The sequence below is a fragment of the Calypte anna genome, chromosome 10 (assembly GCF_003957555.1).
Source record: "Calypte anna isolate BGI_N300 chromosome 10, bCalAnn1_v1.p, whole genome shotgun sequence".
NCBI classification, from domain to species: domain Eukaryota; kingdom Metazoa; phylum Chordata; class Aves; order Apodiformes; family Trochilidae; genus Calypte; species Calypte anna.
Genome location: NC_044256.1, coordinates 95,753 through 108,867, shown reverse-complemented (window position 1 = coordinate 108,867; position 13,115 = coordinate 95,753). Strand labels below are relative to the sequence as shown.

General features: G+C 51.1%; 1 protein-coding gene across 1 annotated transcript; it reads right to left on the bottom strand.

Moving 5' to 3' along the window:
• Window positions 1-508: 508 nt before the first annotated feature.
• On the bottom strand, window positions 509-11,812 carry HEXA (hexosaminidase subunit alpha). The gene is made up of 14 exons (XM_030457432.1): window positions 11,549-11,812; window positions 7,929-8,027; window positions 7,531-7,596; window positions 7,319-7,365; window positions 6,875-6,985; window positions 5,972-6,073; window positions 5,766-5,898; window positions 4,554-4,734; window positions 4,176-4,262; window positions 3,752-3,824; window positions 3,151-3,331; window positions 2,752-2,842; window positions 2,246-2,350; window positions 509-1,467 (listed from the first exon to the last, which is right to left on the bottom strand). Exons 1-14 carry the CDS (start codon window positions 11,781-11,783, stop codon window positions 1,404-1,406), a joined length of 1,575 nt encoding a protein of 524 aa, XP_030313292.1. The 5' UTR covers window positions 11,784-11,812; the 3' UTR covers window positions 509-1,403.
• Window positions 11,813-13,115: the final 1,303 nt, after the last annotated feature.

Sequence of the window (13,115 nt, the reverse complement as noted above, 5' to 3'; positions counted from 1 at the left end):
GATGTTCTGGAAGGAACAGGCCGCTTGGGGAAAGCAGGGAGCACCCTCCTTGGGAGTAGAGCCCCATTTATGACCAAAACCCCAGAGAAAAGGGATGTGGATTTCCCCTTGGAGGAAGCAGAGGAACATCTTTCCCCATGAAGCGGGAAGACAAGCCTTTACCCTCTGGCTCTGAATAAGGAGAAAAATATCCTTTTTCTCCCCAAATCTGGGTAAGTTTCCCTGCCCCAGGGTGATTGGGTCCTATAATTAATCATCTCCCTCCCCCCCCCTTGAGGGTTTGGGTTTCCTGTTGCAGGAGGGCAAAGAAATGCAAGACTCAGTGATTTCTGAATATTTTAAATTCAAAATTAATTCCAGTATTTTAATTTCAAGTTCAACAAATAGAAGGTTTCCATCTATAACAGCAGACCTCCCTTACTGAAGGCCAACATGTCCAGGATTTCTTCTCCAGAAATCCCCCCCATTCCAGCTGGACAGGGTTTCCAGTCTCCCAGCAGCAGAGGACAAGAACCATGATTGTCTCAGGTCTGCAGGACAGCAGCAACACTGGTCTCTTCTTCAAAGAAAACATTAATCAAACTCCTTTAGATATAGGAGACCTGGAGCTGAGCTCCCTTCATCAAGGGCAACAGAGCAGGAGGAGGATGGACCACTTGGCCAACTCCTGAGCAGAGACTACGTAAAATCCATGTGCTGCTCAGCTTAGTGGGTTTGACGTCTCCCTGGAGAGCCTCCAGGGTGCCTTCTTGGGAGGAGAAGCCAGAAGAAGAGGTGACTGTGGAGAGGGTTTCAGGCCACAGAGATGGTGGCCTGCAGGCAGGGACACAGGCAGAAGAGATAAGGACAGGAAACAACACCACAGCATTGACTGCCGGTGCACAAAAGACCACAGAAGCAAAACCACGGTGGCTTTGTCACTTATCCTGATACACATCCAGATGGTGGGTGGTAAAGGAGAAAACTGGGGAAGCCCATACCTTCTCATCACCTTCTCTCTGCAGGGACAGAGCCTGGTAGCAGCAGAGACTAAGAAAAGTTCATCCATCTGAGGAGATACCCAGCATACTCCAGAGCCACCAGGAGGATGCTCCTCCACCGGCATCTCTGGAGCAAGCCCTACCCATCTCTTGCTAACAAAACCCCTTGCGATGCCTTCCCAAGGCCCAACTAAGCATGAAAAGGCACCTTTTTTCCTCTTTGGGGTCATTTATTTATAGATTTAAAGAAATAAAAATAGAAAAAGTGGCAAAGAGTGTGCACAAAGGAAAAAAAATTAATTGCAAGAAAGGAAGAGCAGGAGCTGGGGTGGGAAAAGGTCCCTCTGCCGAGGCAGCAGCTGTTAAGAGAGAGGGATCACCCCTCCTGTGTACACAGCCACCTGGGGCTGTGGGACACTCCCATCACAACCCACCAAATTCATTGTCACAGTATCCGATGTAGAGAGGCTGCGCTGGGACACCCCGCCTGGAAGGAGAGCAGAGAGAAGGTGTTACGGGGGTCGCATGGCAGAGCCCTCTGCCAGGCTGGGGAGGTAACAAGGAGAGAGGCGCTTTCATCGTGCCCTTTGAGACTCTTTTTCTGCTCATTCGGGGTAAGGGCAGGTTTCCTGGGGCAGCTGGTGCTGCAGGAGTGTCCTGGTTTGGGCCAGGATAAAGGTGGTTTTCTGTTTCTGTACTTTTGTTTTTAGCTAAGTCCCTTGTAAGTAGTCTCTCTGAAATTAACAGCAAGTTTCTCAGACAGTGTGTGCTTTTATGATTGATAACACTTGATGTTTATAGTTCCAGCCAGAGACTGGTATGCAGAGCCAAGGACACTGCTTTCCTCAGCTCTGAGGGTAGCAGAGGATGGCAGAGATTTTAGCAGAGATTTAGCTAAGTCCCTTGTAAGCAGTCTCTGGCTGGAACTATAAACATCAAGTGTTATCAATCATAAAAGCACACACTGTCTGAGAAACTTGCTGTTAATTTCAGAGAGACTACTTACAAGGGACTTAGCTAAAAACAAAAGTACAGAAACAGAAAACCACCTTTATCCTGGCCCAAACCAGGACAAGGAGGAGCAGGTCCCCATTCTCTGGCACAAAGCTCCTCAGCAGAGGCACCAGCTCTGCCCATGCAAAGAAGCAAATCTCAGGATTTTCCAGATGTAGAGGGGTCATTTTGCACCAGGAAACGCTCACTTCCCCCAGGACCAAACCCTCGAGTGTGCCCCCCAAAGCCCAGCTGCCAGGAGGGACGCTCACCCCAGAAGCCTGCAGCGGAATTCAGCCAGCCGCATGTAGGCATCCTGCAGGTCCCTGACGGTTTTGTTGCTCCACAGTCTCTCAGCTACGGCTCCAGCCCTGGGCCTTGAGGAAGAAGGGACAGAGTCCAGTCAAGGGAAAGAGTTCAAAAGCTTCTTGCACATAGCCCTGGGCTCCCAAACGCTTTCCAGACCAAAGTCCTTCAACATGTAAAGACAAGTGTTTTCTATACAACAAAAGATCCACTCCTTGACACATGTCGATTGGGATGTACTGGGTTGACAGGACAGAGACCAACATTAAATACGCGTGGGCAGCAGCAGCAGATTGTACAGGAGTATGTTATGGCCTTACATACCCTCACTTCAGCCTCAGTGAAGCTGTTACAAGCACAGAGGACAGGGACAAGCACCATGAGCAGTCCCAGCCAGCAGCATTTGCCCCAGGAGAAGGGCCTGAGCCCTGCCCCATGTGACTGGGGGTCACCTCCCCACCATGTCTCTTACCAGAGCCTGGGGGCCAGGTTAGTGACGTCCACATATTCCCCCCACATGCAGGCCTCGCCACCGATCACTCGCTCCTTCTGCTCAGGGCTGCCTGCCAGGGAACAAGGCACTCAGGTGACAGGGCTGGATGACAATGGGGTGATTATCACTCTGCCCACAGAGATGCCTGTTAACAGCTGTGGAAACAATAATGTGGAAGCTCCTGCTTCAAACCCCAGTCTGGGGGAGAGCCAAGTCATTTTCTGCAGGCAGCAAGGGAACAGAACATAGCACATGGACCAAGGACATAGGCATGCAAGCACCTTTGCAGCAAGAACAAATTAGCAAGAGACCTAGCCTTGGTGCTACCTCTGAGTGACAAGTCAACTGCTGAAGGGGAAGGGGACACAAGGAACACACCTTCAAACTCCAAGGGCTCCACCTGGTAGGCTGCTATCCAGTCCTGCCCGTAGGAGATGCGGTTGAGGTACCAGGGGGCAGAGAGCAGAGCCCGGTAGCCAGCCCTGGTGACATTCCCCATCTCCTCCATGTACGGAGTGGAGTTCTCTTTCCACACGTGGATAATGGTGTCCGGCCTCACCTGAAGAATACACAGGAACCCCGTGCATAAGATCAGTGTGGCAACAAGAGCACCACCTCCCCTTGCAAGCCGAGCACCCTGACCCATTCACAGCTTTGAAAGCCCCCAAAGGGAAACTGAGGCAGACACTGGCTTGACTTTTGAGCCTCTTTCCATCTGGTTTGCAGAAGCAACAGAAGGAAGGGTAGGCCCAACCTGCATTTTGCAGGTGTACATACAAAAGTTTGGAGGGAAGAGCCTGCTAAGAGCAGCCTGACAAAGCCCTGGTGAGGGTAGCTCACCAGCAGTACCATCAACCCTAGTGCTGTAACAGAGAACCCTCTGCCAGCCCCAGCACCCCCAGAGCACTCCAGTGTGTCTCACTGGGTGCTGGCACTGCTGCTCCCAGGAACTGCATTAGGGAAGGCAGGCAGCTCTCACCTTCACTCCATTGTCAAATACCTCCTGCCACACAATATAGCCTTTGCCAAGGGAAGAGACAATGTCCAGAAGCCTGGAGTGTAAAAAGAAATGAGTTTTGGGTCATCCCAACTACACACCCCTCTCTTTGCTGGTAGCAAAACCAGCAGCACCAATATTCCCAACATCCACAGTGGGACACAAAGGCACTCCTGAAGGAGAAAGGAGAAAGCAAAGCCCTTATAGGGTTTCTTTCTCCTCAGCCCCAGGCCTTTTTGTGGTCACTATCCCAATAAAACACAGCTCAGTTACTTTCTTTGGGGTCAAGGAGATATGCCCAAATAGCCATGCTCCTGAAAATGAGATGTGGTATCCCCAAGAGAGCAGAAGATATTTGTGCTCATCACACATTGCAGCTGCAGGTGCAAGATGCAATCATCCTTACCTCTGGATGTAGAAAGACTCTAATTTCTTGTAATCTTCACCAAAGCCCATCTCCTTCATGAAGGCATTAATTTTTGGATTGGATTTCCTGGGTCCCAAAGAGAAGAGAATAAAAGCAATGCAACCTGAGCTCTTGAGTAAGGCCAGGACATGGCCAAGGCACTTGCCACATCAGCCCAAGGCTGGGTCAGGTATTCCAAGAGCTGTGGCTAATGGCTTCCCACAGCCAGCATCACCATGAGCACAGAAATCAACACATAAAGCCCAGGGGAGTGGGAAATCAAAGATCTACAGATAATCATGGCCAAAAAGGAATGGACTGGAACACCAGTCCCAGATACTTCCCCACAGACCTCATCTAGACTGATCTCCAACTCACCAGCATGTGAAGTCCACCTCATCGCCACCGAGGTGAAGGAAGAAGTCTGGGAACACCGTGCTGACCTCTTTAAACAAGCTGGTCACAAACTGATAGGTGCTGTTAAGGATGGGGTTGATGGGCCCATAGGACCCAGAAGGTTCCTTGCCAAGATAGCAGGGAGTCAGGAGGCCTGGAGCACCTGGGTTGTAACAAACACAGGACAGTGAGAAAGGGGCTATCTATGGTTGTATGATCCTGTACAGCTCTCCTGGACCCTCCTCACCACATTCCAGTGCCTGCTGTGACTATAGAAGACCAAGGCTCTACACACAAGGCACAGCCACAGCAGCAGAAACGTGCTCTTTGGTTTCGAAAGCCCGACATGATGGGATGGATCCGTGTTCTGTGCCCAGCTTGTGCTTCCCCATCCACTCCCAGGTGGGAGCAGAGCTTGAGCCTTTTAGGCTGGACGCCCTTTTCTTCCCCTGCAACAGCTACTCTGAGAACAGGACACAGACACTCCAAATCCTTGCAGGGTGATACAGCTTCTACTCTTCCCAGGTTTCCCTTTGGTTTCTCTCCCCACTCCTCTTTTTCAGGATATTCCTATAGGAGACCATCCACAGAGATGCTGGGCAAAGACGCTTGTGCAGCCTCCAGCAACCTCTCCCAGCTCCATGCACTCACTGCAGGCAGGGAAGGGGGGCAGCCACAGTTCTGACTGTGACCACAGACACAGGCTGTACTCCAGTACAGGCCATAGCATTTGGAGGTGGAGGAATGAGAGAGAAAGACAAGGCAGCACTGCTCTGGAGCTTCACACACTTCTAGATATAGAAGAGGTGGCACTTGCAGTCCTTGGAGCAGGGAGCAGCATGTCAGGACTGGGGCACAGTGGAGTAGAGCAAGGACGCCTGGTCAGTTGGGCTCCATTAAACCCAAGATCCTTGCCATGCCCATGATGTTGGTTTTGGCAGAGCAAATGATCCCAAAAAACCCACCCAGCTCAGACCCAAGAAGATATGGAAACATTTCCCTTTGGATTTCGCTCTAGAAGCTGGACCATCGGGTCCTACTTCCCCCACGTGACTGCTTACTCCTCCCCAAAGTCAGCTTGTGGGACATGGCTGCCTACACCCCACTTTTGGGATCGAGGCTGTGTGTCCCCTTCCTCCTATCAGTACCACTCCAACTCTACAGGGCAGCAGCAGGCAGGGGATTGCTCCTCACCTGGACCCCAGGAGAGCGTGTGCCCTGGAGTGTCAAACTCAGCGACCACTCGGATGCCGCGCAGCCGTGCGTACTCAATCACCGTCTGCACATCGCTGGCTGTGTACACGTGGGTCATGGCATTGAAGGCTCCCTGGGGAGAGATGGGAAAGCTCAGGTGTTGAGGGAGGGACCCGCTTCCCTAGATGGTGATCAGGGTGGGTTACCTGCTTGCTGAGCTCTGGGAAGGTCAGGCTTTCATAAGGGAAAGATGGGTCATCCACAATGTGCCAGTGAAACACATTGAACTTGTTGTAAGCCATGACGTCCTGGGAAGAAAAAGAAAGAGAGATGAACTGAAAGATCACTCAGCTTGCCAAAGAAAGAGACCAAGGTCCCTGTGCTCCAAATGGACAGAGCAGAGTCTCCAAATGCTCCCCAGGATCCAGGAGGGCTTCAGACACCTTCCTCCAGACACACCAGCACCCCAAAGAGCTGCAGAGGGCCAGCAGTGCTTCTGCTCACACTAAAATCCCTGTTCACTCAATAAGACCTGGAAGTTTAAGTCTGCTTGGGAGGAATGCAGAACCCAGCTTTTGTCTAATGCAGCCAAGAGGACATCAGTGTTTTCCCTTGCCTCAGAAACAACCCAGCCTTGGACAGTAAGCTGCACTGCAGGGATCCAAGACAGCTCAGGGTTCTCTTCCTTCTCTCACTTACAAAGGGAACTGAGAAATCACCCAGCTGAGGCAGGTGTGAATTACAAACACATCCATGGCAACTGGGAAGGACCTACAGCACAGAAATATTTTTTCATGGTGCACATCTGTACACTAAGAACTGAGGTCACACTGCCATCCCACACAGTCTGTTGCTTTGTCTAGGAACAAGCAAGCTGGTTTTCTTAAAAAAAAAAAAAAAAAAAGAAAAAAGATATTTGAAAAGCTCTTCCTCAACAAGATGTAGGTGTGCTGGCTTATAAATTAGACAGCTCCTATGATCTTGTGAAAGGAGCAATACAAAAAACCCCCAAAACCCTCAAGTCCACTAGAGGAGCCCTCAGCTGTCACAGAGGAAGGGACACCCAATTAAGCCAACTTGTTTCTTGTTTCCCAGCACAGGCACCATACCAGAGTTTCCAGGATGGCTCGCAGAGGCAAGTAGTGACGAGAGGTGTCCAGCAAGAGTCCTCGGTGAGGGAAGCGGGGAAAGTCCACAATTTCTGTTTTGTTGATGTAGTACTGCAAACAGAGAGCAAAAAGTAGTAAGCAAGGCTCCAGGCAACACAGCCATTAGCAGGAGAGAATCAGGGTCACCTTTGTCTCCAGGGCCAGAAGGATGAAGAGAAGTAGCCTCACTGCCCAGTGTACAAACAACTCAGAAAGAGCTGTGATGCTTTACTCACTCAGAAGGCAAGAATCTGTCTGGGTTCATGAACCTGGCCCCTCACCTGGGCCCCTGGTGAGGTTGTGTTGCACTGATGGCATCCCCCTCATCCCAAGCATCCCAGCAGTCCTCAGCCTGTCCCCATTAGGGAGAGCTGACTGCCCTGAGGAGATGAGGCCAGGACTCACCGTGCCATTCTCATCTCTCCCAACCAGCTGGCTGAATGTTTCCAGGCCTGCAGGAAAAACCACACACAGTCACTTTCTCAGCACAGATCCTCCCAAAGGAACAGAGCTCAATTAACAAGTAAGTCTATGGAAAGAGAGAGGCAGAGAGAGACGATGTCCCCATAGGCCTGAGACAGGGAGAGCAGGAATGCCCCACAGAAAGCACACCTCACCTCTGAGAGCTCCCCAGACAGCATCTGCAGAGAGCAGCAAAGAGCCTTCGGAGACGGACAGCTTATCTGAAACACAGCAAATGAGGGGCAGGCACTGGCATGGGGTCACATGCTGCATCACACCCTGCCAGCAGCCCCAGCAGCCCCAGCCAGCTATAGCGTTGCAGTAGCACCAGGCAGAGGTTTTGGTACAGCACTGCACCATGGAGTGCCAGGGAACCCAGTTGGCTTTTGTTTTGTTTTGTTTTTTCTGTTTTAAACTTCTCCCACTGCATTATCAGCAGCCTCCCTGCCCCAGTTTCTCAATAATACAGTGAGGACACTGCCTCCCCAAAACTGGGGGTAAGTAAGTAAGCCCCACTACTACCTCTCCCACTGCTCCCACCCCCAATACTCACAGTTTTCCTTGGAGTCCAGGCTGGGAAACCCATCACATCCTGGTGTGGCAACGAAGACGAGAAGCTGAGTGCAGGGTGTTCCCCAGGGTGGCTCATCCTCTGCAAAGGACACAGAGCAGACATCAACCCCGTCCTACCTCTTTTCCTGGCCTCCAGCCCATCATCATCCCCCCAGCCCAGCTTGTGACAGAGTATGTGGGTTTTTAACACCCATGGCAGAACCGGGCACCCCGTCCTTCACCCCTCAGCTGGCACAGGGATGTCCAGCAGGGGCTTCTTTCAACACAGGCAAGCAGGAGGATGTGAGCTGATTGCAGCCTTCAGCATGGAGAATTTCTGCTGGTGAACAAGCCCCTAGGGAAGGCTTCTCAGTAGAAGCTTAAAGGAGCACAGGAAAGAGGAGAAACATCAGAGGATGGTCTAGCAGAAGCCCTCAAGGCTTCCCAGACACCAGCCCATGCTCTAAGCAACAGCCACAACTACTCAAATCTTCTCTGGAGTGGTAAACAGCTTCAAGTCTCCTGACTCTCCCGACACGGGGGCAAAAAGTAGGAACCCAAGAGTTCTGCTACCCTATCCACACTTTTTAAGGCAAAAAAATCCTATAAAAAGGGTGGAGGATGAATCCATGCATATTGCAGAGCTGGCCACCAAAAGGTCTTGCCTAGTACAGAAAGGCTGCTGACCAACTTCACCTTCTTCAGAGCTGAAGACAGGCACAGTGCCTGGATTAATACCTGACCTCAAAGGGAGCTCTGGACACACTTCCCTACCTGAAGGAGCACCTCCAAGGATGCACAGCCCCAGGTCCTCACAGTAATCACTCCTCCAACTCCAAAGGGAGGTGTTTAGCCTTTACTGAGATCCATAGGTCTATTCACAGCAGTCTCTGGGCAGGAGAAGCATGGGTTAGCAGGGTAGGACCTTGCTAATCACAGCCAACGTTCACCCCTACTGAGGCAGTACAGCCTCGGACTGTCAGCACCGAACAATTGCTGATAGAACAGCCAATGCTCCATATGGTCACTAAAAATTAAGAGTTTGGCTTCAAGGGAGCCTGGTCAGAAGCTGGGCACCAGACAGACTTTGGTGATAGCGTGGCACCACCAGAGTTCAGGTGAAATGCAGAAAACCCATGTTCCAAAGCATGCCAGAATCCCCAATTTCTCCACAAAGGCATGGTGAAACCTTTGCAGAGTGAAGGGAAACAGCCTGAAGATAGCCCTCTGTTTTGAACTTTCCTCTTGGTTACAGAGGAGCCGGTAGCCAAGGCAACCTCGCAGATGTGTGAGCTGGCACAGCAAGACCTGCTCCCTCTGCTCCACAAGACAGCAGCTCCGCAGGGACAGCCACTCAAAAAAACCCCAGGGACCTGGAAAAGACTTTCTATTGAGAAGCCTCAACAGAACTGGTCCCACCGCTACACACCACGTTTAAACCCACCTAAGGAGGCATTGCCAAACCCAACCACGGCCTCCTTGGCCAAGGTGCAGGTAGGCAGCAGCCCTATCACACCTAAAAGACAACACAGCAGGGATTAGCGACACATCAATTGCTGAGGCTGAAGTTCATTGCTGCAAAGGTGTATGTCAAGTTAATTATGGTTGTAGACAGAAGGACAAGGACACTAATGTAATGATTGGAGCAGCTTAACAGCAGGAAGACATCAGGGATGGAGGACAATGGTGTTGGTTCCATACAGGACCCTTGGTCTCTTCCAGATTCAGAGCTGCCTGGATTAAGGACAAGAGACAAGGGAAGAGCAGTAAGGGAAACTCAAATTAGAGATAAGGAAAATAAAAATATTCTTCACCTTGAGGGTGGTCAAACACTTGAGCAAGGGTTCAGTGCTCCATGTGGAAGTACTGCAATTTCAGCTGCACACAAATGACACAGATGCTAAGTTGTCTCCAGCTCCAGACTTGTTTCTGTTTTGAGTCAGGACTTGACCAAAGGCCCCCATAAGTTTGACCTTATTTACACTTGTCTGTTTCCATGTTACAAGCCCAGCAAGAATGCAAAGCTTTGAAACAGTCTTGCTTGCCTGGTAAACTGTCAAAGCAGCTTTCTGAAACATAAAGATTTCTGTCTTATTTTCTCTATTAAAAGAAGCTATTTCCTTCCATCCGGAGTTCCTATTGCCCATTATTACTAACCAACCATGTGGAAAAAAAAAACCAGAAGGCAAAGAAGGAAAAAAGCGCTAAAAATAGTGTGTAGTTTGAGCATCCTAAAGCAGAGAGCATGGAAAAACAGCGAGTATGAACTCCATCTCGTGATCACACAAAGTTGCTCCAAGTGATATGATAATTCCTATCTCCCCTCTAAATGGAACAGGAAAATGTGAATAATTATATCAGCTGCTTAGGTTTAGTTCCTAGCAGCAAAAAAGCAACAGGAGTAGCCTTCTCAACTTCCAAATAAAAAATTATTTCTACTGCTACATACAAGAGCAGAAGAAACAAAATAGGACAAATGGCTTTTTCTCAGGGTTTCAAACTTGCCTTTGTTAAAGCACGGTGCAGAGCACCTTCCAACACCATCACCCTACTCTGGTTTGATCAGCAGTGAGCTCACACTGACATTTAAAACACTCAGAGGCAGAGTTACAAGCTCTTTATGATGAATGAAGCATTTTTATATTCCCCAGATATAGCACTTCAAGCTGCCGCAGACCCACGCAGGCACTGAGCATCATCCATGTGTGTCAGCTCCCCAGCCTGCCCTTGCCTCTGCAAAGGCAAACAGGGAATTGCCTGCATTTCATCCCAGACATGCAACTAGTGCTACTATGAAGAAGTTCAGGCGCAAGAAACCTTTACAACCTACCCCAAATCAAGCCCAGGCTCTCCAAGCCTTTCCTCATCTTACCCTACGGTTCCAAAATGAAGCCAAGAGCTACTGCTACCTCTCTGCCAGAAAATCTGCGCTGCCTTAGGATGTTTAGCAGCTCAGCTTTGGCAGAGAGTCTCGTAGCACAAACGTACTCGCTAGAAACACGCTTGAGGTAGCAAGAGTCTTCCCTAAAGGGAAAGCTTCACCCTGGACACCACGAGCTGGGAGAAGAGGGAAGGAAGAGGCAAGAGTTGAGAAAAGCGCTGAAGCTGGAGCGACTGCAACGCCGGCAGCAGATCCTATCCCTGCAGACGCAAGAAAAGGAAACAAAAGGAAGCAGAAGGGAGATGAAACACAGCCTGAAGGAGATAAAAGATGAGATGGAAAGAGGAAGCGTTTGATAGCAAGAGCCGAACTCCTTGAAAGAAAGGCAAAACTAGTGCTCACGGTGCCACACGGGATTAGATTTTATTTGATATTAAAACGTGTGTGCCACAGACATTGCCCTCCGCGCAGCAACGCGACGCAGCCCTTTACTACCAGACTCGGTTGAAGGCACCGCGCCACCAGCCCCGGCTGAACCGAGGAAACGGGGGGTTAAGCAGCAGACCGCCGCTCAGCCCCGTAGTCAGACCCCCAAAAGGAAAGGAGGGCTTGGTTTTGCGGGTTGTTTTTTGAGACTAAAGCTGAACGTGAAAGGCTCAACCGCCCTTCCAGCATCCCCTCGCCCCCCAGGGAGGCGGCAGACCCCCCCCGCCCCGCCGGCAGCCCCCGCCCCGCCTCACCGGTCGGGCGGGCGGCGGCGAAGAGCAGCGCCCAGTACCGCTGGAAAGCCGCCTGCAGCACGGCGCAGCCCGGCCCCACGGCCGAGTCGTTGGCGTGGGCGAAACGGAAGCGGCGGGGAGGCAATGGACAGCGCCCGCTGGCCGGCGGGGAGCGCTGGGCTTGGGGCTGAGGCCACAGGGCGGCCGCCGGCTCCAGCAGCAGCAGCAGCACCCGCAGCACCCGCACGGCCGCCATGTCGCGCCCCGCAGGCTGAAGCAGGGGGCGGTGCCGCCCGCCGCGGGAGGGACTCCCGCGAAATGGCAGCTCGGCCCCCGCCGCCCTCCCTCACGGGCCCCTGCCCGCCCCCCGCAGCTTCCCGGGGGGAGCTGGACCCCAGCCAGAACCGCTCTGCTGTTAAGTAAATCCACAAACCCTCGAAGCTCCCTGTCGAGGATCGTTTCTCGCCAGCCATCATTTCGAGCCTCTCCACCATGCTTCCTGCCCACCCATACACCCACCCCTCGGTCTTGGTGGGTCTCAGCAGCCCGAGTTGGGGGTTGAGGAAAAAAATAATGATGTAAAAAACGCATTTCACCGGCAGCCCTTTCCAGCTGTGTTACAACACGGAGACGTCTCAGCTCCACCGTGGGTTTTGGCATATTTTGTTGGAATCATGCATTTTTATGAATAGTACTGGGTGCAAATCAGCCCTTGCACAGATTTCCAGGGATATTGCCTGGGCAGTGAGTGAAATACCGATTGGGTTGTACGAAAAAGGGCTTTAGTCTTTGTGGTGGAGCTTCACACTGAAGTGTCACAGAAATGCTGCTCCGTCAGGGCTCTGGGCTTTTGCAAGGAAACCCTCAACCTCAGGTGAACTCTTCGTTTTGCCTCTTCCCTCCCAGCACTGAATTTCTCAGCAATCTCCGAAACAAATAAGGACCCTTAATCCTGGGTTTTACCCATCTAATTGCCAGCACAACTTCATCATTGGTGCTTACACAGGAACCAACTCCATCCAGTCCTTAAAAACTGTTGGCCCGATCTTCCTGAGCAGGCAGTGAAGGTGCCAAAAAACTCCAAGGAGCATTGAGAGGCATGAAAAGCAAGCAGGAAATTAAAGAAATGCCGTGGAAAAAAAGCACAACAAGAGAGATGATCCCATCACACTAGCAAAAGATGAAGAAGCAATCTGCATGAGCAGGACACAACCATGGAAAGGTCTGGTGGGGAATTAAAGAGATTGTCCCTCACCTGAGCAACACACAGAGAGCCACAGGCAATAGGAAAAAAGAATTTTGCAGAGAAACCCTCAAGGCACTTGCTGTCAAAGGTTAAAAAATCCTCGGCACTAATCTGGGGTCTGATGCTGAAAGGAGAAGAGCTGGAAGAGTTCTGGTGAGGCTGAAGAGGAGGGCTGGAGAGGGTTGGAGGGAGGTAGGTACCCATCAGAGTTGAACAAGCTTGTGAGGTAGCAGTGAAGGTTTGGGGGTGTCTGGAGATGGAGAAGTTGTGGGAATTCCAGGCAGTCGGAGGAGAGCACAAATAGGTTTGGGTCTAAACAGGATTGTGCGAATTTTATTAAAT

Coding starts and splice junctions, on each gene's coding strand:
- HEXA (XM_030457432.1), bottom strand. CDS start 11,783: ATGGCGGCCGTGCGGGTGCTGCGGGTGCTGCTGCTGCTGCTGGAGCCG. Junction 8,028..11,548: donor CGCCGCCGCCCGCCCGACCG/GTGAGGCGGGGC, acceptor TGTCCTTTGCAG/AGGATGAGCCACCCTGGGGA. Junction 2,843..3,150: donor GGAGCCCTTGGAGTTTGAAG/GTGTGTTCCTTG, acceptor GTTCCCTGGCAG/GCAGCCCTGAGCAGAAGGAG.